A 26,360-nucleotide genomic window follows, 5' to 3' on the forward strand; every position below is an offset into this window, starting at 1 on the left:
AGTTATGCTTCGAATTTTTAGTATGGTATAACTGTTTTATCCGCAGAAAATTTAAACTTAATTTTTTTTACAAGAACGGCCAATTATGCCATGTAGGAACTATGTCGATAACAATAGTTACTTGGATTATATAAATAGTTTTATTCTCATTTGTTAAGCCTACGTGTACAGGTTCGAGCCATAGGTATCAACCCAAGAAAGATAGTATTCGATTTTTTTCAAATAAAGTTTCAACTTATTTCGAGGTATTTCCGTTGCAGAAATTGCACCATGATCAGGAAATCGTTTGGAGAATTCCTTGCTGGTGCATTTGGGAGTGTCCTTTGGTTTGCTTGGCACCGTACATTTTGAAAAAAGTTTGTGTAGGTCAGAAAAGGCCGCTTTCACATAGAAATACTTGTTTGAATCTTCAGGTCCTTGCAGAATACAAGTGCATGCATTCTTTGTCGCCGATATGTTTTCCGTGTCAGCGACGAGCGTACGACACTGGGTATCAACAAAAATATTGTTTTTTTATGTGAAGAAGCAAAATGCATCGGATGTCACTCATATATCAATAATGCCTTTCAACTGTTCAAGCGATTTCCTCAAAATTATACTTCGTGTAGTGAAAGAAACATTTTAAACGCATTGCTAAGACAAAACCATACCGTCCGTTACTTGAAAATTGTCGGAATAAAGCTGTAATTTCACCAATGACATTTAGCTACGTTACATTATAACTAAACATGAGGACGAAAAATTGATACTCACATTCATTGCCTGTTGGGAAACAGATTCAATGGCTAGATCAGCTTTAATGAAAACTTCATTTTCTCTGAGATTATTGGAAAGTTCTGTAAGTATAGATATTGCTTCCCTAGGAAAATTGTGATGGTCACCATTGAAATATAAAGCGGTAAAAGCGTAAGCGTGCAGGACGTTCAATACGTTATTTTTCACACATTCAGCTGGTGGTACTTTCTAAACAAACAATTTTACACATGGTTAGAGTGAAATAAATTTTAATATAGTTACGCATATTAAATGATACTCAGTAGAATAAATGAATTTTTTCTCAGAAAGCTTGTTTTGAAGGAATTCTGTAACTGTAGGCTATACTGGTATATATAAACAGCAAATTACCGATATCTCATTATAGTGTTTGATATTTTTTATCCGTGGGCAGTTTTGTTGGTAATCAAATGCCTTGCTTGTTTTACTCAGATCTTCCACTAGTTTCGCGTTTGCTCGGTAAGACCACCAAGGCTTCCATGGAGGTAACAGTTTCTCCATCTCACCATTGCATAGTAAAGTTTCAAATTCTTGTTTCTCACCGTCGGTCAAGGCAGCCCAGACAGAATCAGCGTCATCCAAATCAATATTTCGTAAACGATCAGACAAATCTGGCACCTAGAGGAAAATTTGTCTATAATAATACAGTTAAACTTGAAACCACATGTGTCGCAATTTCAATTAAATTCAAATCAGGTAATAAAGTAAGCTATGACTTACTTCGTCATCGTCGTCAGAGTCCAATTGTGGGTGCGCTAGCTCCTCCATGTCTTCCATGTCATTCGCGTGTTCCTCGTGCATTCTCTGCAAAATTTCCAGCATCTTTCTCCTGGTTTCCGGGTCTTTTTCATTGAATTTTAATTCCTCCTCAACACAACCTCTGTAGAAGCTCTCTGAACATTCCGAATGTTTGTCAGATTTGTAACAAACGACGGAACAATATTCTATACCACACCTGGGGCACAGATATTTGTGCACATTGTGATCGCATCTGTAAAAGAATTCTTATTGCTTAAATACCTTCAACGTTTAGCTAATGTGTATGAATAATAAACAAAGCTCAAATTCAGCGTGTGGGCAATACTTACATTTTACATAATTTGATGTAGTTTTCCTTCGATGAGTTGCTCTCCATTTTATTGTTTTCAAATTAGATATTCGTACTATCTCCGTATTATGAGTTGCTGTTAGTCTATTCTGGTCCGTTTAATTGCCAGTTTGTTCCGCACTTACGAACAATCGTGTTGTACTAGGTTAGGATAGGTTAGGCTAGACCATGTCTTCCATGTCGTGTTGAGTCAAATGTGTTTGTTCTGCCGCGCTAATCTCTAATTTGAAATGACGTCTAATCGACTGCTTCGGTATACACCTGCGCAATAGCCCGAAGTGCTAGAGATTAGTGAGGAAATCAGAATATCCATTTTTTGTGCAAATATTTTAAATGTATCATGATTGCTGTGCTTTGATAGTAATTGCAATCGGACCCATAACATTTGTGAGAAATTAATCGAATGTTTTATAATAATCACAAGAAGGTCTTGAGATGCTTTTAACGATATGCACACTAGATTACCAAAAATTTACTATTATATTTTCGCAGATTATTTTGATTGATATTCCCAAAACTGACAATGTCCGGGGGAGTCTATATTTTGAATACTTATAATTACTTCAACATCGGTTAAAATTAGTCACAAAGGTTTCTGTGGATTTTTCCCAAAGCCTAGACATCGCAGGTTTCAAACGTGGTGTAAAATAAAAAATTGGGCTCTGCTAGAAGCGTGCAAATTTTCTGAGAACAGTATGATAGGTGTATGTGTATGTATTGGTCAGTTCGTGATTGTGAAAAATTAAATTTTCAATAATTCAGTTTCTATGACTAGATCTGTACACATATGTATGCGTCGGCCTCCCGTGAGATACAGATCACAGTGATACATTGTAGGGATGTATTTATTAAATGATTGAATAACATGAGTATTAATTGTTGTATTTAAAAATCACATTGTATTGCAAATTTATGTATAAAATTCAATAAATGCCTGATTTCACATCCAAATGTATATAGCAGCCATTTTGTCATGTAAGTCCAGGCAACTTAAGTAATTAAAATGCCAGTGGCAGTCATTTACAATTAATCAGATCTCCTTAAATTCAGGTTTTTGTTTAGTATAATAAAACAATACATATTAATACCAAATCACAAGTTTTCGATAAAATTATTCTATCATTATACTTCTACGTTGAAGTAATACATTTTTTTTTTGCAAACAATAAAAACCAGTATGATAAAAACCATACTCTGATTGGATTGAAAGTCTCATAGATCTAGTACAATAAAGATAGAGAACGATTAAGGGCGTATATGAGTAAAAAATGGTGAGATAAATCGTATGTCAGGTTCATGGTATAAAATATGCTAGTCCAATTATTTTGTGAAGTTATATATGTTTATCAATACCTCACAAGGAACAGATATTCAATTTCACAAATCATGGTCACCTACACTCTGTTCCAAGTATTCAAAATACAATTGCGTTTTCTTAGTAACAACAACATTGCACACATGATCTAACATCTCAATATACGAGTGCTTCTGCTTGCGTGTCAATGTTGTTCTCAGACCTAGGGATGACTGTGTTAGCAGGAACAGAACAGCAGACAAGGCAAGCACCACAAGAAATATGTTCCATTGTTGACTTGCAGGGACAATCGACCATAAGATCCTTACAGGACTCTAAGAGAAAAAAAAGAAAAGCGCATTAAGAACTGATTAAGATTTTTAATGCATAATTATGAATTAAATTTCAGACTTTTTAAGGCTAACCGATAACTGAACAATTAGAAACATATTTACTAATGATTAGATGTATTATACCGTAGATATTTACCAAATATTTGTGTAGTATATACGTAAACTCCTCGCCAAATACCGAGTGCATAAAGTCTGTTCCCAGACCAGTTATTACGAGGTGTAAGCACAGCACGAGGGGTATGATAGCAGCAGCGCCTCCCATCATTGCAGTGCGTAAAATAGTCTTATAATTGTAGTTTTTATCAGCTTCATCTTTGGAAAGTCCTTGACGAATTAGGGTTTTAATATCATTGCAATCTTTTTCCAACGTGTTCAAGGTATTCTGTATAGTTCTATTTATTGTCTTTTCAATATCACGACAGGTTTCTTCAATTTGATTAGTACATTTAGAAGGCTTGTTCAATTCTGGTATAAAAATTGTCGGCATATCAAAACCTGTTCGGTTCAATCCTGGTCTCTTACAAAGCTCTTGAACTATCTGCATCATTACTCTGAAATTCGAAAAATTATTATTAAATAAAGGTAGCAACAGCATGTCTACAAATACTATCAAATTTTCTAATCTTCTATCTACTGATATGTAATTAATTAATTTTGTTCCAAACGACTGAAATCTATTGATATTCAGAGCTAGAAAGCTATTCATGTAGTTTAGATTATAATGATTATTTTTTTTTTTTTCGATATTACATACCTTTGTCTGTCCGACTCGTTTCCAGCATCGTCTGCCTTGGATAAGTAAAACCTCATTTTCTCGGCATTCGTTGAATTCAGTTTTTCGACTAAATTCAAGGTTCTCTTGCACAGTGCTTGGCCAATTGGGTCAAAAAATACAAATATCAAGTCTGCCATGCTACCAAGCCACAAAACTGCTTCGTTCACATCGAACAGGTACTGCATGTCACCGTCGACCAATCCTGGAGTATCCACGAATGTAACCAGACTAAATTTCTTCTTATTAGAAGTTGAAATTTCAGTTGACAAGAAGTCCATGACTCCTGTAACATAAATCGAAAGTAATAAGAATTTGATTGAAATAAATTGGAAAATCATCATCGCTGTACGTAATATATTTGACACTTATAATTATGCTAATAATAACAGCAAGGTATCTGAGGTGCGTTGGCGATGATGGTATATAACCACAATGTTGCCCTTCACTAGGCAGCTTGCATTTAAAATAGCAAAGTGCCCGATGATGAGCCGCACTGTAGTTAATTTCGTATGACAGATATCTCCAATGCTTTACGCTTCAGATTACAGTTGAGTGTTGATCGTCCTAAGAAATATATCTACTTGTACAGATTACATTCAGTCTCCATGGCTCCTCCATTCTTCGTTGTTTTAAACTAAATGTTTAAGTAGAATATACAGTAACTATAAATTATGCAAGACTCGATAAATCTCCAAGTGGAATGAAAATTATTTAAATTTATAGTATTTCATACCATTTCAAGTAATCCCAGTGACAGTGAGATGGTTAGTGTATGTTTCTACTTCCATTGTCCTTTGCCAATGTTTACACGAAAGGATTTTAGCTTTTTTGTGCCTCAACGCAGCACTTCAAAGCTGAGCTAAGAGAGATCTACTCAGTTTCGACGACAGTACGAATATGAGAACTTTGTGTAAAACGAACCAATTTATAAGGGAATCTCTGCTCCACCCACAGGAAATTGTGGGACCGAGTTTAACCAAGGCAAGGAAACAGGAAGGGGCGGTGATCACACAACCCGAGATACCAGGAGCTTAGCTGAGTTCTCCCAACTCAGAGCGCACAATGTATTCTTTTTTTTCATAACTTGTTTGTTTATTTGCTCTTTGCAAGTTTCTAAAAAAATATCATTCAACTGAATTAAATATTTTTATATTATAAATATGAAAGCGTTTTGATATTTACGAACATACGGTAAATTTCGAATATAAATTGTAAAATTTATTTTAAATTTCATGTTACCATTTAGTTAATTTCATTCAAACGGTGCTAATTATTTCTTAAATAAGTAATTACTGAAGATTCAGAAACGTCACCAAGATAACAGATCGTTAGTTATACAACAGAACCATGTCACTATTATTAACTTACTTTTTAAATCCGTTGAAAAAATAGGAAAAAAAAGTCAACAGAGTAATTCGCGTCAATTTTTCTCATGATCAAATCTAATCCTCACGGATCCATTGATATTTTTCGTACATCGTTGTCTCAAGTCCAAAAGGCACTCGTAGTTTTATCTTGAACCATTAGTTATTTTCGATTTTCATTTACCTTACAAATTTACATTAATATCGATATTAAAAAAAGTGTCGCAAGAACTATATTGTGTCGCCACAGTTTCAATTAATTTTCGTTTTCACTAAACTGTATTAATTTCTTTTTATTCACAATAAAAGGAATAGAAAACAAATTACTACCTCTTTTGAATAAGGTAGAAATTTCAAAATGGCCATGGAGAAAGAATGACTGGAAAAATGTTCATTAAACACAAGACAACCGGAGTTAAATGTCGATTGAGTTGACAGGGCATATCCCTTGTATTTATTTTGGTTTGATTAACTTGATTAATTCGGAACTTCAAGCAAGCAAGAAAACGTTGTAGATAAATGAACCAGATATGGAAGAAATGATAACTTGACAGCTGTGTAACGATAGAATCAACTTTATCATATCTAAAGTTGAGAATTTCTACAAGAACGGTTAGATGTGCTAAGAAAAATTTAAGCACATACCCGAAATTTGTTGGAGAGGCTTAAAGTGTGGATAAAGATGTAACGTTGCATTTCCCATCAACGATTCTCGCCTTTTGCCTGATGTCACGAGGCAAATACCTTGCGTCTCAATTGCGACCCCAGTTTTTTGCACATGTTCTTCGACATACCTAAATTGAAATAATATTGTGATTAATTTGGACTTAGTACTTATGGGAAGGGGGGAAAGTTTTAAAATATGAGGAGTCAAAATATTGGCCGTAAATATTCGAAAGCAGTCGTAAGTGTTGCTGTACATTAGAAAACTCCATAGGATGAAATACGATACAAATTGGTTTGAAATATTTTGCAATGTCATTTGATTTTTTCAAATTCTATTGGTGATACATATTTTAGGAATTGTTAAGGCACTTTGGAAACAGGTGGAGCCATCCTTTTTGAATCAAAAATTCAAATCATAGTCAAGTTTAATAATAAATAGCCTTGCCATTTTTCAAGACTTGTGTGTAAGGTCTGCTGCACTATAATATCAACCACGTTCTACGTACGTTGCAACGTCTTTGTTTTGTTGCTATTGAAGAAGACCCGGAAATTTTAAATAAAAACGACCAGTGTAGCGATAAATATTTGGTGGGAAAATCGATTGCGATTCTTTATACAATTAAGTTAACGATGGTCAACGTAGTAAATGAACGTTAGAAACGGTGTGAGAATAAAATATAGCGGTAATTATTTCCTGCGAAATATTATACATCGGTGGAATAATAACAGCGTGCAAAACGCTGATTCGGCTAGTGGAACAGACTTGTTATCTTCAATGCGTGCAACGTACGCCACATTGGCATTTTTATCGCTGCGGTTGAACTACCGAGCGGGAAACGGGAAACATGCGGCGTATTTCGTAATCTTACATCTTTACTTGCATAAATAATGTTAAATAAAGTAAACTCCGCTTTGAATGCGTTTATTGTGAATTGCATGATTTACTTACGGAGAGCGTATATCGTGTAATCGTGGGTTTCGAATCTCCAATAAGCGTGTTACGATATTGACTTTACTAGTGATCTGTACGCATGTGAAACCAGTCGGTAGAAAAATCGCGATGAATGATACTTTTTTTTTTTTCTGCTGCCCCGTGATTTTCTCAAATATTATTGATTGAGAAATGCTCAGCGTCTTAGAAAGTTACTAATATCAGATCCGTTTACATCGGTGGAGATTTATGAGCTACTTGCTCGTTGAATAAAAAAAAAGTACAGTTTGATATCAACAGGTCATTGAATTATTTTCATTAGTGATTTAGGTAAATCATATACATAAGAATGAAATTCGGCAGGTGGGAATGCGGTACCATAAGGACGGAACTTTTTCGTGACACGAGGGAGAAACGTCACAACCCTGCATGAAATGCCGTACAGAGACTGATAAATTCGTATTAGATGCGGATTCAAAAATCGTATTTGCCGTAAGGTTCTGAACCCGGATCTTTGACAAACTTTGATGATTCTAATATGGATTTATCAATTCTGTCTGGTATGTTTAACAGGGAAGGCCTGAATTTATCACATTGAAATTAGTAAAGTTATCGTAACGATTCATGCTGAGGAAAAACCGTTATTTCACGATCTTGGAATTGTCTGAAATTCAGTAAGCCGTAATAAAACGGAACACACTCATACTTCGAAATCTTAGTTCCTGCAAATTGCTCTCCAGCTGCAGTTATTATAATTGATAATTACAGAAGAAGTTCTGGTCTCTGTAGTGACGGCTGATTGGAATATAACGAATAATTCGACAATATGGAGAATAGTTTATATCAATATATTATATCGCTATACTATTTATGACATGACAGTTATCGTGATCGTGAAGCCGTTATAGTTTAAACAATAAATTACAGTCACATGGCAGCGCAAAATTACGTTTGTTTATCTATACCATAACTATCCATCAGCGGGCTTAAAATAACATACACCCGTATCTGTTGTAAAAACATGAACTTGTCAACACCGTATTAGGCACTTCTTGTGAATTTAAAACTACTACCTTCAGAGGATTCGGAGTACGCGAGTTCGCTTCGTAGTCATTTCCGATTACTTCAACCGCACTGTTAAAACTGAAAAAATTTTTAAAATCCAACGTTTTATTTAAATTTTTTTCTACTGTCAAAGTCACCACAAACTGGTCTCATTCATTTCCGACGTCAAGTATAACGGCGTAGTTGTGGCTTTATTGTGAGTACAGTATATTGCATCCACGACAACTGATATTTATAGTGGTTTGAATGGTTGAAACCGTTCAAACTGACATTCCTGTATTCTCAAACACATTTGACACGTATAATGCGATACCTTGCACAAAGTGAAGTGAAATACTGCACATTTACTTCGGCATTATTCATTGTTAATGTAAATAGCTGCTTGCGTAAGGGTGAAAATACTAAGTACCAGACATGCATGCATTACCTGCAGTTGCAAAGGTATAAATAGGTACGCGGTACGTGAAATCGAGAATTGAACCGGGAACAAAGGGAGAAAATATGTGACAAGGCATGACTGATTAGCATTTGGAGAAGGGTTCCCATGAAGATTCTCAGTAACGACGGTTTCTTGCGCCACCAGATGTGGGCAACCTTTTCGAGCCGACTATAAGCTGCAGCGTGCAGGCTCTTCTTTCTCTCGCATATAGTAATATACCTTACACGGAGCGTCGTGGTCGTGCCGTAAATCCCGGCTAGACCCAAGGGAAACGGTTTATTTTTTTGAAAAATCCCAAAGGTACCTACTAGACCCCAGCCACTCCATCCAGTTTCCAACTTGCATGGCTCGACACCGTTGACCCACATGTTGAGACTCGAGAACGCTCGAGTCGATGGGGTTGAGAGCTGCTCACCTCATGGTCATGATCACACCGTCATTGCGATCACAGGATCATGATCGCAAGATATCCGAGGTGTTACATCAAAAGCGCAACTCGTTTAGATATCGTCCGATAACTAGCCAATTAGTTAGCGAATACACCTACTAAAACCGGTGCAAGTAAACGTAACATGAAAAATCCAACGAACTCTTAAGCGTGTCGATGAAGACATACACAGATGTCGAAATAACCATTAGCATCGGTGGTTTGGAGCCGTACTTATTCAGAGTTTCCTAATTTTAATGTTCAACAGTAGTATGTAGACATGCAACGTGTGTAACTCGTTGTAAGCTTCGTTCTTAACCGAATTTCTGATGTGGTTAAATGAGTTCTATTAACTTTCCAAGAGGCGGGTAATAGCACGACATATCTGTGCAGGGAAGGACATAAATAAACCAGTGTCCGGCAGTTGGAGAGAAATTTACAATGTTAATGCTGACCTGTAGAAGTGATGAAGAAACAACGTGTAGCGCTGTCGTTGCAGTTTATACCCAAAACGAGTAGGAAGTTTTAAAAAAAGACAAGAAAAAATGTTTAGATCACGCAGTCTCCCTTCGCCTTATGCCGAACCACCGTTTGGCCATTCCGTTCATAAGGCGGGAAGGCCCGCGATGGTCTATTCAGTGCGTTCTATAGAAATTTTCAAAATTGAACAGTTAGTCTACGTGTGCCTATGTGTGTGTGTGTGTAATATAATCTCATCGAAGAAGCCTTTGTACGAATCCCACGGTACGAACATCAGCGATGCGAAAATTCACGTAACTCACAATCGGTATACCGCTTTTATTATACGTCTGCACATCAATGCTTCTTTGTACGTATGTACATAAAGTTGCCAGCAAACTTTATGTAAAGTTATCAAAAACCGATTATCCAAATGCGTTTTCTAGTCGCACTGATCATTTCGTCTTATAGATATACGACGTAATTTCAGCCTGCAGATTTTGGCAAAGCTTTACGGTACAGTTTCATCAAAATGATCATCATCACTCCTTTATGCAATAATAAATAGAAAGCAGAATATTCATCGGATTTTCAAATCATAAAATTAGCTAGCTGGAAACACGAAGAGCCTTCTAATTACTAATAAAATTGTCGATAAAATTCTACAGCCATAATAGCGTCACGATGTTGCAATAGGAAAGGAATGCATGAGCATGATGTATGTAATTCCGCAGAAAAAATACGGTCGATGAAGTACGGCGTGCGTAAAATTCTTCGATAAGACTAGGGCAGTCTTATTATTAGATGTCCCGGATTATAACGAATTATGGAGCAATTGCAGGAGTTCCCAATTATTATCGGTCGATTTGACAGGAGGACGACTTGGCGTTGACTGGCAAATGGTTTGAGAGCTGAAATATTTCGTCTCCAAGCGCTTGTTAGTGAATCTCATTTCCCTGAAGTTTATGAACTGGAAAGTTATAGTGACGGCAAGAGGAATAAAAAAAAAAAACTCGGAGTTGCTTTTTCGTCAGAAAATAAATAGAAATTCGAAATAGAAACGTGAATACTGCAACCACGACAAGAAACAACGAAAAATTCGTTACGACATTGGGAGCGGTGAAGAAATGCATTTAATTAATATATTAGGGAAACGGCTTGATTAACATAGTAACAGAAATAACGCAGCAAAGTGTACGAACAATCCGTTTTGAACCTTGACGCTGAGGTTGATCGCAGTATTTTTTGCGTATAAATTGACGAATGAATTATTCACGTATTCTCAATACATTGGCAAGGTATTATTATCGTTCATCGCACATGTGTTACACACACCTGCAGTCTACACTCGCGTTTCTCGACTTTAACGACTCTCCGGGTTTGCGCGCAGTTTCCGTTCGCTTATGCGAAAATGTGTAAAGATAAATGTTTTTTCGAGGTTTTCGAACTAGGGAGATCGAGAGTGACTAGCCGATCGTTCGATAAAAATTGACCGGTGCAGCACACGGCGTGACAGTCACGAATGTTTTTTCAACACATTCATATACATATCTATTTATGCCACAGAATGTTTTTCCGCGTGAATCATGCATTACACATGAGGTTACATAGCCTTTTGCATTCGGAGCTGAAAATATCGACTGTAAGCTCGCCTTTTTTATCATCGATGCAGCCGAGTCGGGATTATTGAAACTTGACGTAATATTTACGTAAAAGTGTAACGAAATAACTAAGTATAAAATCTATGCAGTGACAGATGATTTTGCAGCAATCGGGGTTCCGTGTACTTGCTGAAACACTGCTCTAAAATTATGCGAACAATTCTGGTATAACACAGTAGGTATACCATATTATACGTAACACATAAGCTGTGGGTAGTTCTCTTTCATATCCCGGCTTTACCCGCATGTGTTTCTTACTTCAATGTGTACGCAGGAAAGTTTGGTGGGCGCTGTACGACTTACATCCGTCCGTGATCAAGATTACATCGCGAGCTTTAAGGTGATTGTATTTCTATACGTATTATACGTCGGTATGCCTACCCGCTGCGTTACCGCAAATCAAAGTTTCCAAGTAAAATAACATAATTCATAATAGCTAAGCAGGCGTAAAAGTGAAAAAAGAGTAAAAGGATAAGTAAAAAGGGCGGTCAAGAAGATAAAGTGTATAATACATGTTGGTTTACAGATGTAATCGCACGCAGTGCGGTCACTTACTTTGAAAGATTGAGTCACTGCGTAAGCTCGGCAAAACCGCACTCAAAAATCACAAGTTCTCCCTACCCGGCAAGCAGCAGATGCGGTGTGCCGGGGCACCGCAAACGAGGACGACTTGTGCACTAGAATTTTGATAACCCTTGGAGACTTGCGTCGATTCGGCATGATTGGTTGGCGAGTTGTTGAAAAGTAAAAAAAAGTAATAAAAAAATAATATACACACATATATATATGTATATATGGATACGTATATTACAGTCGAGACAAACGACAAAAATTCCTCGGATATTCAGAATCGCACCGATTCTGCTGCAGGACTGCGCAACCGCAAACGACTCGGATGGTGTTCAAGATAAAACTGAGTTGAATCTCCTGGCCCTGGAGCGGGATCGGGGGCGAGACAAACGCTGCGCAAAGCACGTGGTGATGTCGTATACGCGTATGTATGCATGTATACACATCTACATGTATGCTCTCTGTGCCCTATTCTGGTGCAGATGTGGATGGGGGTAGAGGTAGGGGAGGGGCAAGGGGCCGCTTACCTTCGCGCGCTTTTCAAGGGCCCCCGTAAAGAGGATGTTAACGTTATACGTTATATGTAGATGTAATATACGTGCGTACAAGTTGTACAAATATACGATGATTTTCAGGCCCTCGCGGCGACGCTTTTTACACGGAGAATTCAACGACTTGTCGACTGCAAGTTTGATATACGCCTATACACATGCGGTACAGTCCATACATGTACGAATTCGTACGTAACTCGGGGTTCTCGGGATCGGCTTCGACGCAGGAGTGCAATGGATAGTTTTTTTCTACCTGATGCGTCGCAAACGTGCATGGGAAGTTGCGCATAAAGCAGGTGTCTAAGCCCTGGAGAATCACGTTTTCTCAGTATTTTCACATATTACACAAAGTTGAATCGAGAAGCTTATTTATGCATCATATCATTCGAGAGCCGGTGCCGCGATACAATGGATACCAGCACTACGATTTTGTCTAATATTACACTTTGGCAAAATTAAGCATCACGTATTAACGTTATATATATACTTAATATATTGTGTACGTTACTCGGTAAATGTCGCAGAGCTGCGGTGAACAAAGTTCTGAGATCCGATAGCGTTATATTGTACCTATAATACCTAGAATAAGTTCAATTTATACATGAGATTTTGTGTAACAAGCCCATTGCCAGGATATCCTGGTCCAGTTTAATAAGATTTAATGATAAGGTGAAAAATAGTATATCGTGGATACGGTTGATTGCATGTAGTTTATTCATAAACGACAATATAGTGGCAGATAAATGCCAGCGGATGTGAGATATCCACGGACTGAAGATAAGACGAAAATTTTCGGGGTCGTATTCATAATATTGTACATGAATATATGCATGGAAGGTCCAACCTACTCGTTAATATAATCTCAGTCGGAATTCTATGAACCGTTTGGCACTTTATCTCGATCACTCATACGTACTGCATCGGGCATATAATGAGCAACAGTCGAGATTATACGGGGTACATGGTACAAACGAATGCTACGAATGACAAATTACCGCAAGAATACATCTGCAGATATATCTGCTCCTGCAACATATACCCCGATCCCTACCTACCTACACTTTTGAGTTTCACACAAGCAGAGTTTATCCCATTCTCTAACTTTACAATTTCAATGTACATCTGCGGCTTACGTAGGCTTACTTTTCTAACAACCGCTGGCTAATTGTAAGAACTACAAGGACATTTCTGGTGACTAACCGGAAGTATTATAAGGAATTAATTTTGGAAAATAGATATGATGAGAAAAGAATATAAGTGCTTATTAAAGACGACACGGTGTTTCGTTCTATCTTCTCGATATATTTAATTTGCGCATATAAATGGCTTGAAGGCACCAAGTCTACGATTAGAGGCGAAGACGAGCGGTAACAATGACCGTTGAAATCGAACCTCTCGGATCGTGGTCTGGAAGCTGGATGGAGCAGGTTTAATTGTAAGTGAAAAATACCGTCAGGCGATAGATGGAGAGGGTGGGATAGGGTCAGAGGGCAGTGTCCCTAACCGCGAGAGCGTGTAGACGAGAGACAACGCATTTGCATTTCCTGTTTGATGAATATGGTAAAACACTGTATGAGTAACGTTTTGCGCTGTATCTGCAGATAGCTGCATTCCGTCTAGCCTCAGCTGCAGTGTCTCGAATGCGGTGATAAACGCGTTCGTTAGAACTCTATGAGTGTGTAAACGACAGTTTATTCTGTATTACCGGGTACAAAAGTTTTCCGTTTTTACCGAAGATAAATGTAGCTAAGATTGGCAAAGTAGTAGCGGTTTTCTAAAATATTAAATATTATATGAATAGTGTATACATGTAAAAGTAACAATGCTGGGAACGTATAATTGTAACCGTTTCTCGCGATCTTACCAAGCAACAATCTAATGCGGAAATGTGTCGCCCGATACGAAAACCACAATCCCTATATCTACCCTGCTGCAGGATAGACGATAGTTTGGAAAAAGAAATTATCAACTTAATACGTGCACGCAAAGACTACGCGTTTGAATAAATATTTTTACGTCGTTGAGTAAACGATTGACGCCCCGTTTCTTTCGACAATATCGATGCGGAGAGACCGAAGTGCGCTATTAAACCGAACGTTTATCGTAGCAGCTGTTTCTTACAGGTCCGTGTTCAAGTCCTTACATTATAATTAGACCGTGAAATATAAGGAAAAAAATAAAATAAATAATCCAAGGTTTTCTCCATAAGTACTAATCACTCTCTAGGAATGTCGCACGTGTGAGGTGCGAGTCATGTAAAATTGCGCGAACGACGACAAAGCTCGGATTATTCACGTCAAGTTTAACTAAAGTGTACACAAATTTTGAACGCTTAAAAATTATCCGACTTTCAAAAGTTTTCCGATTTCTTTACGTACCGGCGATACGTAATTTACGAGTATTACGTTTGGAAATGAATTTCGGTTGGATGTCGTTACATCGCCGAGTCACAATGTTGGAATGCACATTCGGTGAACTCGTCAGACTCGTTTTATCTTCAGTCGCGGATTAACATGATCGTGAATATGATCGTAATTTTTTTTTCGTAAACCAACTTATAGCGCTCGCGGTAACAATTGACCTCGACCGATATCGTTACAGATTAAATGCGGCAATTAGGTACGTGCCTAATTGTACGACGCGTTACTTTTACGGTCCTCAATGCTGCATTCTGTTACATATTTGGCTGTTGCGCCACATTCATTTGACAAGAATGCATGTTGGCCACCTTTTTCAATTCTGATCGCTTGCCCTGATTTTCCAACAATTTTATAATCGCAAAATGATTGAAATTAATTTACATTCTCTCATTCTGTCTTCTTCATCAGCTCGACAATGTTTATGTACTACGAAACATGAAAAATAAAATATGGCCAAACTTCCAAGGAATAAAGAATAATATGTCCAATACATTTCCCAACGGTATAACTGTATTCATCGTGTTCTTTTAATATTTGTTTTGAAATACATTTTACTTCTTTGCTAATAGTCATACTCCCCCTCTAAGGTACCAACTTGCTAATAGGATTACATTAGAATGTTTCGGAAGTCGCAGATGTTTTCTAATCCGTTGAGACGGTTTAAACTGACTTAGGATAACGGAGGAAGGCCTGTAGTAGACAAATTCGAGGGACTACCGAAGCTGTTGAGTGTATGATGGGATAAGGCCAGAAAAGGGATGCATACACTTGACTAAAGCAAAAAACTGGTATAGCATCTGGGACTCGGGCCATAACTAAAAATACTAACTAAAGGCAGCAGGACACAAAAAGTGTTTACACTTTTCATGTGTAGAAATTTTTCTATACGTGTAAAGAGAATTTTAAGAGTGTTTGCTGGCGAGTTAGGTAAAGATGCACAGCCACTGTTTATGCTATTTGTGCTACAGTCAAGGTTAAAAAACAAAATGTCTCATCAAGTGCAATAAATTACCATCTGTTACAGCAATAATATCATGATCAGTTACTTAATAAAAAATCATTGTAACTGAAAGACTTACTGTGGAAGACAATAAAAACTATTATCATGCAGGTAAAAAGACATTTGGAGTCAAATTCCTTGTTCATAACAATTACGTTAAATATTTAGTTTTTTGCTGTTACGAAAATGATAATGATTGCTTCATAATTTAATACCGTATAATAAACAATTTTTGAATAAGGCCTATAACTTTCACTCACCAGTTGATGAATGATGATTTTCCAGCAGAATGATTACCGATTAATAGAATTATTATTTTCTTCCTTGGGGCAAGTAATTTCAACCCAAATTGACTTGCAATATCAATGAGACCTGCAGGTATAAAAAGGAGAGATATTCGAATGAGTATTTGCAAAACTTTCAATACCAGAGCTTGTAGAGCCAGGATGAAACACTTAGACTGTCCCTTATGGTCGGATGGTGAGGTTTTTACACTTTTAAGAATATGAAGTTACGATTTCATATAGCATATATCATTCACTATTTCTGAAGCGCATTTTGTACCTTTTTCCGGCTCTATGTAGAGGTTGTGACATTCTTTAAGAATCTTTTCATTCACGCTTAGCTTGTCATTTTGAAGTGGATTGGCTATGTCCGGCGAACTGGTCTTTGACATGGCTGAAAGTTACCAATAAGACAGGGTCAATAATAACGAATTTCACAACTACCTTTCATTTCGTATAGTTTTAATTGGATACATGGACATAAGATGAATGGTATCTTAAAATAATACAATAATAATTGTAATGAATTGGCAATTCGTTGCAATTTGTTTCTTAGCTCTAGTTTATGCAACGGGACGAACAGTTCAAAGAATGTTTAAAATCTAGAAACAAGTCAACATTAAATGTTGTGCGCATAATTATTTTCAATAAGAAACGTATACATTTAAATACACAGAATTCAAATTGGAAGATTGGTGTGCGCTCTGTCTTATTTTACCAACATCGATTATCGTATTAGATAAAATAAGTAATGATCAGTAAAGAAGGTTCATGATAAGACCGTGGGGATTCTAACCTCAAGGGTTCCATTTCTTTCACAGAAATGCTGAGACATAAGAAGACAATGTCAACTAGTGAGATATAGTGCCAATTGTTTAGCAGCTTAAATAAGGATCTACGCTATTTCTTGTCATTTAAAAAACTTACTTTTTCCGTACCCGGATAAGCAATCATAAAAAACAACACGCAAAGCAGGTAGCCGTGAGAATCCTGGCGGCTAGCGGCTAAAGGCTCGGACTCTATTGTGACACCCGGATCGGCAGTACCGACTGTCACCGCAAGGGAGCACGTCAGTGCTCAAGGCGGTGGCCACAACCAGCAGCAGCGGAGTCGGCGGAAACAGACGTTGACCGTGAAAACTGATTTCATCGACGCCATTAGATAAACAAAGGCTACAGCTGTAGCACGTGGTTAAAAGTTCAGACAAAAGTGATCATTGGGCTGTAATAGTTTTAGGACATTGAATAAATATATAATATTTATACGTAACTAGGTATTCGTCGTTGGTGTGTGTGTAACCCCGCCAAACACAATCCCTACACTATTTTACAAACCAATCACACAGCCGTGTGTTCAACCATAATTAACAATGAGATGCATTCTTAGAGGTATGTACGAACATGAGTGCTATTTGCGAACCGCTGCTTGTTTTATTGGATGAAAAAATGTTTTTCTTTTTGTAAGTTATTCGCTAAAGTTACAATATTTTTATAGGTATGTAAAAAGCAGAGTCTCTAGTTCAAAACACGCGCGTATCATAGTCACACGACCGGTTTGTTTGAATTTATAACACGTAGCGCCATCTAGCATCAGTCGGCTTTAAGTTAATCTGCAAAATGAAGTTCCGCGAAAGTAAACCTGGGTAGTTGAATCGTCTTCGATACGTAATCTAAATCTAGTATGTAAAATTACACTTCAATGGTAATAAGGTGCATACTACATCGTATTTTTATGCATTTTTCATTTCAAAAACTCTGGAAAACCAAACCAATTTTGTTCACAAAACGTTATCACCAGGAAATTCGTACGATTTCAGTAGGCATAACCTAACCCATCCAATTTTATATTATTCTAGATGCTTTGCTCCAAAATATTGCAAAGAAATTGCAACGCTACCTCCGTCAGTTTCATTTTGAAGGCTAAGTACTCACGACGCAGTCAAAAGAATACAAGTACATACAAGGTCGTTAAATCCAACAACGAACCGCTCGAAGGTAAAGGGCTTGTTTATCTTTGCTCCTTATTCATGCATTGTCGCTTTCCTTAGAAAAAGAGGCTAATATTATTCTATATTTGGCAATATGACCTTAGCTGGCCTTATGTTAAATACATATATTTAGTCAGAATCGATTGATGATTTGGCAATTTGGTTCCTTGGTTCATTTCGTCTTATCTTAGAAATATTTATATTTGATGAAGCATTGAGAGAATGATGCGATAAGAAAATATTTGAGGTTATTAATTAAAGTATTTAAGATCAAGCGTTGATATGTTAATTGAGAATAGTTTAACTTTTGATTACACCTGACATTCATCAGTTCACATCATATTCAGCAATCATCAGTTCAGTATAATTACAATTTATTTTTATTTTGTTCATAGTTGGAAAATGAATTTAATGTCAAAGTTTAACTTTCAAGAACTAATTTTATAGTTGTATGTTGTTTGCAAAAACCAGGGATATATGAAGATTGACTAGTAAAAGTGCAATCATGATTCAGCATGTATTGATCAAGGGTTTACGTACATTATTTACCATAAAATGATGCAGCATAGATGAAATGAGTGAATATATTATTTATACGTTGCAATGAACTGTTAGATAAATTTAGTATCAGATATGATTAGAACTTTTTTGGAAGTACTGATATTACGTAAATATTGCTCGGACTGAGTGGATGAAACAATTAAAAATAAGAATGATGAGGTATAATAATTTATTCAGCTCAGTAAGTTGTTAAGACTAATTTTAATGCTGCTCCATTATTCTACATTTGAAAAAAAACTCAAAATTTGCGTCTTTTTTAGATGTGGAAAACACTGTATTTGGGGCAAATCCCAACTGGGAGTTATTGGCGCCAAGGGGCTTCCGATTTTATTTACCTGGCAGTGTTGGTCCTGGCTGGCTAGATGCTTCGACAACAGCTCAGGTGGAAACGCGTTCAATAGTGTTAGATGATGAGAATAGCATTGAGAATTTGATGGAAGCAGCCAATACTTTTCCGCAACACTCAGATACGTATGAATCTGTACCGAAAAAATCTGACGATACTTTACTTGAATCTAGTCGACCCGTTTTACATTGTGTGGCTCAAGAATGCCCAGTATTGTTAAGAAAAGGTATAACCGAGTTATTCCCCGGATGTATGGAGATAAACTCGCCACAGTTAACGATAATGACCATCAGTCAAAAACCAAATCTTGAAACAATGAGGTGGAGCAAAGAAGTTGAAACTGAAAAGTTAGCGAAATATGTAAGTATAATACAGCCAATACTTCTTCCCGAACACCACCCTGCCAATCATATTCACTTTCATCAATTTCATAATATCTCTTTTTTCCTTACATTTTTCTATAGTTCCTTCTTGCAGCGTCTGATATCTGTACTAAGCTCAAAATGGTTGGCTACTGGGCTGATTTTATAAATCCATTCAGTGGACAGCCGTTCTTGAACCCGCATAAAAATGGTACTCTTTATAAAACAGATGAGCGTTTCAGATGCCTTGGATTTAAAATTGAACAGAAAAGATTCTGCAAGGTCATCTCAATTGACAGTGATCAAACGAATTTTATCGGTGAGTGGGTTGTGTAGAATCCATCAATTTGAACAACACTGTCTTTAATCAGATCCATGTATGAAGGCAGCATAGAAAACTGGCAGCAGATACAGTATTTAATAAATAATTGACGTTCAATTATGTTTCAGGGAGTCTTTATACAACGGCACCCCCCAGCACGGAGTTTTTAAAGGAACTTGTGAATGATCTAAACGAGCAATGACATGTCTCAAGTCGTGTTAGCAGAAATTATCAATTCAATGTCGCTGATTAGTTGTTGAATTAAGATAAACAGAAAGAGAAGAAAAATTCGTTTTCCGTTATACCAACTAGTGTTGATTAATTTTATTGACTTCTTATTACCGGTTCAATTCATACTTATGTTCGTATGAAGTAAAACGTAGTTAAAAAACAACCTACAATTAAAGGCAGCCTACTTAGCCGAAAATTGACTAATAGATAATAATATCTGATTGTGAAGCTAAGACATTTAGGGCAGAGACGTGCAGTACCGATCAGCCTTTGGTATCGACTAAAGTTGTTGGGTCTGTCAGAGGGAAGCGACAACTAGCTTTGACCGATACTGTAGGCTGGTCGGTACTGCGTGACTCTTCCCTATTCCAACGGATACCTTGAATCGAAATCAGAGTATGTACGTATGTATCTTCACGTTAATTTAGGAACGTTTTCAATAAGTATTGAAAGAACGAAACTATACAGTTTTTCGAATAAACATTAAATTCGAAGATTAGTGAAAAATATGTACTACAGGATTGTTTAATGAAAATAAATTCGCTGGATTACGAATTTTAAATCCCCGTGTAGCCTTTTTCTTCAAAATCTTAAAAAACCCGTATTGCACTGGCCAAATTATTTGCCTTTGGGCATCAACCGTTTTTCGACTCATTTGAAGTATAAAGAATCATTACACCGAGCTGGTTTTCTTGATTACGAAGGTAGTTTTTAGTTGAAGTATGACTGAAAAAAAAAGATACTTGAAAGTAGCGAGAAAGAGAGGAAGAAACACACAGATGATAAAGCAATTTACAGTGGTAGATTATAATACAGCGCAGCATATACAAATATCTTGTTTCTGCCATTAGGTATAGAGATGTATGTAAATACAATGCACTTTTGAGTGTGAAATGATTAATGACACATTACACATGAATTACACAATGAAGTACAGGTAACTAGGATTCATATGTATACTATAGTATAAATATAGGTATGTATAATAGGTACGCGGATATACAATAGTGTAGGAAGTACAGCAAAGAAATTAAATATATTTGAGTTATATTTATATCTGACGTACAAAGTGTTCTGGAAAAAAGGATGCCGTTTTTTACTCTTCAAATTGATCAATATCAATATTATTATTATTATTATTATTATTACTACTACAAATATTTAATCTGATGGCGAGTATAAAAGAATGCTTGACGCGCTGTACACAGATTTTTACAAGCCCAACTCCCTTCGTTCCTGTATGTATGCACTTAAAAAACATCACTTGTCTAGTATCTTAAACATACCGTACCGTATTCTTTGAACGATAGTATATTCGCAGTGTCAATTCTTCAGCATTTCATTACACATTTATTAGGCGGTCAAGGATAGAAGAAAATTCACATGTGTAAGTTTGACAATAATTATTAACCAAAATAATCATTTCTTTACATTATTCGCTGGAAGAATGATATATCCTATGTGTATGAGACAAGTGGCAATTAATTGGCTAATGATAGACAATCGGATAGGTTATATCAGTAGGCAATTTGTTCTCACAGAATTAGTAAGCTACTAATTAGTAAGCTATTGATTTTCTGCAATTTGCATACAAAATATCAATGAATCCTCTTTGCTGACGGGCATAATATGCGTTATAGTCATTGGAGTAATTTGAACTCTGCAGACTGAAAGTGAAGTATTCAATTCCCGATGATAAAAAACATATCTAGGTATAGATGAAATTATCCAAGGTTGTGAATATTGCTTCTCGTGAATAATATTAAATGTGAATTGAAAATATTGCATAAATCTTGAATGTAATGCGAACACGTTCGTGCATTAAGCTAATTATTGGAAAATTCAATTAACTGCCGGAAGAAAATGCCGATGGGCATACAAATAGTTGGTGGTAGCTGTGGAGGACGTGAAATTGGTCTCTCTAATTAAGTACAATAGTTTAATTATTACAAATGCTTTGGTAATTCACCCGCAGACAGTGGGATACATACATTTCTCGTCAAACAGGCGACTGTACTTGCCTGTGTCACGGTTAGATATAATATAAAAATTAATTAGCATATTGTGAGATACGACCGTTCATTATTATTACCGGTCCGGTTATTATTATATTACACTTTTGCTGCACCGCCTTCACTAGACATTTATCATTGATTTATTTTTTAAATAAATAAACAAGTATGGGTACACAGGAATATCGTAGATATAGTACAAATACGATACATTTAGTTCATTTGAATATTTATATATATGAGAAATTTGATTGGTTTTCTTGATTCGATATAATTACAGTAATATGATTATTTATTATAATATAATATACAGCGAACATCGATATTTAAAAAAATGCCTATTCGCTAGGCTATGGTCCGCAAATATCTGTTTCTTACACATATACGATGTTATCACACTATACGATCTTATCACACTATACAATTATTGTATGTTTATTTTACAGGTGTAAATTAATTTATTCGTTAATTTGTAATCAAAGACATAATGGTTGTCTGCAAGGGCTCTGGAATACGCTTTTTTTCATAGTCTCGAAACTTTTCAGGCTCCTTCGTGTTTCTGTCAGCCTGAATAAAATTCGCCCCCACTGCGTTTCGGTGTGGGTACAAGTCTTTTCTATCCGTACGTATACCTATATGTACACAGACACACACACACATGTATATGTATATTCGATTTTAATAGGTGTACGGTATTGTACTGTAATGGAGTACAGATTGTAATAAATGCTTCATTTTATGGTGGAAATTTTATGATAAATACGACACGAGTCATTATTCATTGCTTTTCTTCCTCGTCGATATATAATTGTAGTTTACAATCGATTTTTTAATTGGATAATCTCAATTTTCCTCATCAATCAACATGTATTATTCATATTCCATGATCCAGTCATTCCTTTATCGTGGTAATGCCGCTAATCTTCAACCGAAATTATTCAATTTTCCATTTTATTGCTTATTTCAATTTGTTTTAACAAACCGGAGCTGAATGCGGTATAATTGCGAATATCGGAAGGAATTTATTGCGCAAGAAAAATAATTATGCTAATACAGAAATGAGAAAAAAGAATAAAATATAATTCGTGGACCGCAGCTGTGTACAGACGGATAAAATTCCGCGCAACGTTGGTCAAATCAAAATTTGAAGCAGTCCATTAGAATTGCAATTTAATAACGTAATGTTGAACATTCCTGAGTGGCATAAATTCCTCCCGTTGCTACACATTGGAATTAACAATCAACAGTTCATGTATTAAACGAATATGTGCAGTAAAACTAAGTTCTGCAAGTTGAATTTCCAGTTTTCAACTTTTTATAGAAGCCTAGATACGAAATCGTGACTAAATTATTCTTGCTGTAATTTTATTGGGCGTAAATTACTGACGCTCGAAGACTAACGAGCACAGGAAATGACGGTACAACCGAAAAGAAATTGCAAACGTACAATCAACATCGGTTGTATTGATTTTGACCCAATTCGTTGAAATTCACTTGTCAATAGTATTTCCAGCCCACGCTATCACATGCCAAATACTTGAATCTGAAGAATAATTTCTGGATCTGGCGCTCGAATAATGCCATTTCATACCTTCAGTTTATTCAGTTAAATCCGCGTATCACATCCTCGTACATCGAAGATCTTAAAAGGCACGTCGAGGATAATCTATCAAGCGTTTGTTGAAAAGAAAACGAAACATTTTCCAAGCTTTCACAACTGTAGGTATAAATGTACGACAAATAAATCGAAATCGTGCCTGTGCAGGTAGTCTCATATCAATATTTCCGTCATGTTTATTAACAATAAGTAGACCCACAGGCTTCCATTGCATAACACGTCGCGTGGATTATGTGGATTATTCGTGGCCTGTTTCAGTCTGTAGACTCTATACCGACAGTGTATTATACGAGGGATATCGGGCTGGGTTATCAGATTGGGAAATAGATCACCACCTTGAGCGAAATGAGCGCGGTTATACACATACATACATCGCGCGTAAAAGGTGATAGGTATTAATGTCGGCTTGCGTCAAACAAACGATGAAAGATCTAACGAAGCTGGAGGAAAGAGCGAATTTCCCTGTCGGAGAAACGTAGCGCGTACAACCTTTCAATTGTAGGTGCATCCTTTTCCGAAATGAATACTTTTTGTACGTACGAGGAAAGGTCAATGCGATACATGCATAAAAAACAAAAATCGTACCGCAGACGTGATTTGCGGTTCCCAAATTTCCCAATTTTCCGGCATCAACTAGATGTCACGTATCTTGATATAACGTTGGCGGGTAAATTCATGCTTACAGGATATAATTGGGAGTTATGCATACACAGGTGTACAGAATTCGCAACTCCGACGAACCATTGGCGGGCCAATTCATGCAGCAGCGGATGGTTAATTAATCAATCGGGATTTAGGACAAGCTGTTCGGTTCGTACGTACCGTGTTACGCTGTACTGAAACTAAGTAAATATATGTTCGTGTTTGGGTTGAATGAACGAGCGGTGCTTAAATTTGCCAGTTACAGCAGCAGCAGCAGCAGCAGCAGCAGCAGGGCAGCGGTATCAACGTAGCAACAACCGATCGTTGCGCAAGATCGGCAAACGCCGTGGGATATAATGTACGGTAATGATGTGCAATTGGGACTGTTCGATTCTACGGCGTACACCAAGGTTTTACCGGGTTACATCATGCGGGCCGAGCACACCCTGCAGCACATTTTTTATAATTACTCGAAGCAAGCAAATGACACACCCGTATAATGCTTGCGAGGATATAAATATATGAGCTTGCAGTGCGGTAGGGTTGAACGTGGGCTGCACATTTTATTGATTTACATGAATCAGCAACTACTATGAATAGTGACATAGTTGCTCTACACACACGGTCGTGATTGGTATGAGTTTAGAAAATCAATGAAGCATCGACTCCGCGGATTGGCACCGTGGTTTCATCGACGCTATTCGTACGCTATCCGACGATATTCTCGTGAACAAGAACTTGCGACCGCATTATACGTTTTTTAGGAAATTGGATTAGAGTTAAGCCGAATAAGCGCGTTTCTTTTGCAATCCCTGCTAAATTCTGCAACTTGTAGATTCGAGTTTAGGGTCGAAATATCTGCGATCAGAATGATTTCAATGTTCACGTATAAGGACTGCAGTTACATCCGTGCTACTAGGTATCACTCCACTTTAACGAGTGGAATTCTTTCATTTTTATCCATGCATGGTGAATGCGGTCGACTTTTACCATGAAATTGAGACAATGTTTCTGCGATGTAATTAAAACCAGCCACACTTGTTATGTATCTGTGTACATAAATATAACCGACAAAAAAACGTGCTTCGATGCCTGAGTATGTAACGTCATCCCCGCGGGTTATCAGAACTCACGCAATGACAGGGCGTTGGGAACTCTGTGAGATCATGTGTTTCTACTTGTCACGATACGTGATATAGCTTTTGATATAGACATGAATTCTTACGCAGGTAAATGCTAATCTCGATATGTGCCGTCGTACGCGTGGGCCGAGGAGTTCATTCTTTCCATCTCTTTAATCAGAAATGTAGATTATCAGGTGAAATTTCTTGTCAAACGAATACTTTTGAACAACGCCAGCGGATGATAATTATAATTAAACGAGATAAGTTTTCAATTTATACACAAATCTACGTATTGTGAAGTGGTTATACGAGTCGTGTCAAAGGAGACGAAGAATCGTTAGGGGGAAATTTTTATAAGTAGTTTACTCGAGCGCAGCTTTGTGACTCCTAAGAAAAGTATTTGCAATTATGATCCGTGTAATACTGGCCCTCCCTCCTGTCTGAGTATCAATCCTGAAGTCAAGCTAAACGGTTCGTTAATACCAGACTGATTAATTAGAATTGCGCTGAGCTACGTGGTGGCCGGAAGGCAGGTCGATTTTCCGGGAGCAAACTAGAGAAGTTCAAAAGTTAAATCGAGTTGAAGTAATTTTCCGGTGACGCGGCAATTACAAAGGCTTGCAGAGGGTTTAATTTTGTTTCATTGATTTTTTCCTCCCCCCTTTTCAATCCCCACTGGTAGTTTTATATACGTGCACATTGCACATGCTTCCCGGCGTAATTGCCACGACATTCACTGTACGAACGAAATTTCGAGGTGACCAACGAAAATTAAATGAAATTATAAGAGTACCGTACCGCATAAGTACAGACTAATCGATCTTCTCGACGTCGTTATGGCCACACGACCCTCATATGACAAGTTGCGTTCCCTAATTGGTCGATGAGGCGCTACCGGAATCCCTTGGGCCAATTTTCCACGGCCAACTGACAGCTTTAAAGTCCACACGGCCAGAGAGGATTATGGGTAGAACCGGAAACAAGTTAATACCCAAATTCTATTCAAAGCTAACG

General features: G+C 37.0%; 3 protein-coding genes and 1 long non-coding RNA gene across 6 annotated transcripts; 2 read left to right on the forward strand and 2 right to left on the reverse strand.

Moving 5' to 3' along the window:
• Positions 1-121: 121 nt before the first annotated feature.
• LOC124300601 (zinc finger HIT domain-containing protein 2) lies at positions 122-2,090 on the reverse strand. Of its 2 annotated transcripts, none has more exons than XM_046754877.1 (5): positions 1,863-2,090; positions 1,495-1,765; positions 1,126-1,392; positions 754-963; positions 122-486 (listed from the first exon to the last, which is right to left on the reverse strand). In XM_046754877.1, exons 1-5 carry the CDS (start codon positions 1,907-1,909, stop codon positions 160-162), a joined length of 1,122 nt encoding a protein of 373 aa, XP_046610833.1. In that variant the 5' UTR covers positions 1,910-2,090; the 3' UTR covers positions 122-159. The 2 variants fall into 2 exon arrangements, with proteins under 2 accessions (XP_046610833.1, XP_046610834.1); XM_046754878.1 differs by having other exon boundaries at positions 1,495-1,785.
• A 619-nt stretch (positions 2,091-2,709) lies between these two features.
• On the reverse strand, positions 2,710-17,158 carry LOC124300600 (EH domain-containing protein 3-like). The gene is made up of 7 exons (XM_046754876.1): positions 17,069-17,158; positions 16,422-16,535; positions 16,118-16,229; positions 6,314-6,462; positions 4,284-4,587; positions 3,666-4,080; positions 2,710-3,511 (listed from the first exon to the last, which is right to left on the reverse strand). The coding sequence occupies exons 2-7, from the start codon at positions 16,531-16,533 to the stop codon at positions 3,260-3,262; spliced, it is 1,344 nt and encodes a 447-aa protein (XP_046610832.1). The 5' UTR covers positions 16,534-16,535; positions 17,069-17,158; the 3' UTR covers positions 2,710-3,259.
• On the forward strand, positions 11,847-13,706 carry LOC124300604 (uncharacterized). The gene is made up of 3 exons (XR_006907250.1): positions 11,847-12,060; positions 12,130-12,310; positions 12,522-13,706. It is a non-coding gene; the product is annotated as an uncharacterized LOC124300604 (long non-coding RNA).
• Positions 17,159-17,726: 568 nt separating the features above from the next.
• LOC124299961 (cobalamin trafficking protein CblD) lies at positions 17,727-20,512 on the forward strand. Of its 2 annotated transcripts, none has more exons than XM_046753450.1 (5): positions 17,727-17,819; positions 17,997-18,135; positions 18,950-19,395; positions 19,500-19,716; positions 19,848-20,512. In XM_046753450.1, exons 2-5 carry the CDS (start codon positions 17,997-17,999, stop codon positions 19,919-19,921), a joined length of 876 nt encoding a protein of 291 aa, XP_046609406.1. In that variant the 5' UTR covers positions 17,727-17,819; the 3' UTR covers positions 19,922-20,512. The 2 variants fall into 2 exon arrangements, with proteins under 2 accessions (XP_046609406.1, XP_046609405.1); XM_046753449.1 differs by having other exon boundaries at positions 17,740-17,850.
• Positions 20,513-26,360: the final 5,848 nt, after the last annotated feature.

This window comes from Neodiprion virginianus, chromosome 3 (genome assembly GCF_021901495.1).
Source record: "Neodiprion virginianus isolate iyNeoVirg1 chromosome 3, iyNeoVirg1.1, whole genome shotgun sequence".
NCBI lineage: Eukaryota > Metazoa > Arthropoda > Insecta > Hymenoptera > Diprionidae > Neodiprion > Neodiprion virginianus.

What these genes read in the sequence shown, in the direction of transcription:
- LOC124299961 (XM_046753450.1), top strand. Translation starts at nt 17,997, where the DNA reads ATGCTTTGCTCCAAAATATTGCAAAGAAATTGCAACGCTACCTCCGTC. An exon ending in CAACAACGAACCGCTCGAAG is followed by an intron (nt 18,136 to 18,949) that starts GTAAAGGGCTTG and finishes CGTCTTTTTTAG; the next exon opens with ATGTGGAAAACACTGTATTT. An exon ending in TGATCAAACGAATTTTATCG is followed by an intron (nt 19,717 to 19,847) that starts GTGAGTGGGTTG and finishes ATTATGTTTCAG; the next exon opens with GGAGTCTTTATACAACGGCA.
- LOC124300601 (XM_046754877.1), bottom strand. Translation starts at nt 1,909, where the DNA reads ATGGAGAGCAACTCATCGAAGGAAAACTACATCAAATTATGTAAAAT. An exon ending in TACATCAAATTATGTAAAAT is followed by an intron (nt 1,766 to 1,862) that starts GTAAGTATTGCC and finishes ATTCTTTTACAG; the next exon opens with ATGCGATCACAATGTGCACA. An exon ending in ACTCTGACGACGATGACGAA is followed by an intron (nt 1,393 to 1,494) that starts GTAAGTCATAGC and finishes ATTTTCCTCTAG; the next exon opens with GTGCCAGATTTGTCTGATCG.
- LOC124300600 (XM_046754876.1), bottom strand. Translation starts at nt 16,533, where the DNA reads ATGTCAAAGACCAGTTCGCCGGACATAGCCAATCCACTTCAAAATGAC. An exon ending in GCCTCTCCAACAAATTTCGG is followed by an intron (nt 4,588 to 6,313) that starts GTATGTGCTTAA and finishes TTTATGTTACAG; the next exon opens with GAGTCATGGACTTCTTGTCA. An exon ending in AACGAGTCGGACAGACAAAG is followed by an intron (nt 4,081 to 4,283) that starts GTATGTAATATC and finishes TTCGAATTTCAG; the next exon opens with AGTAATGATGCAGATAGTTC.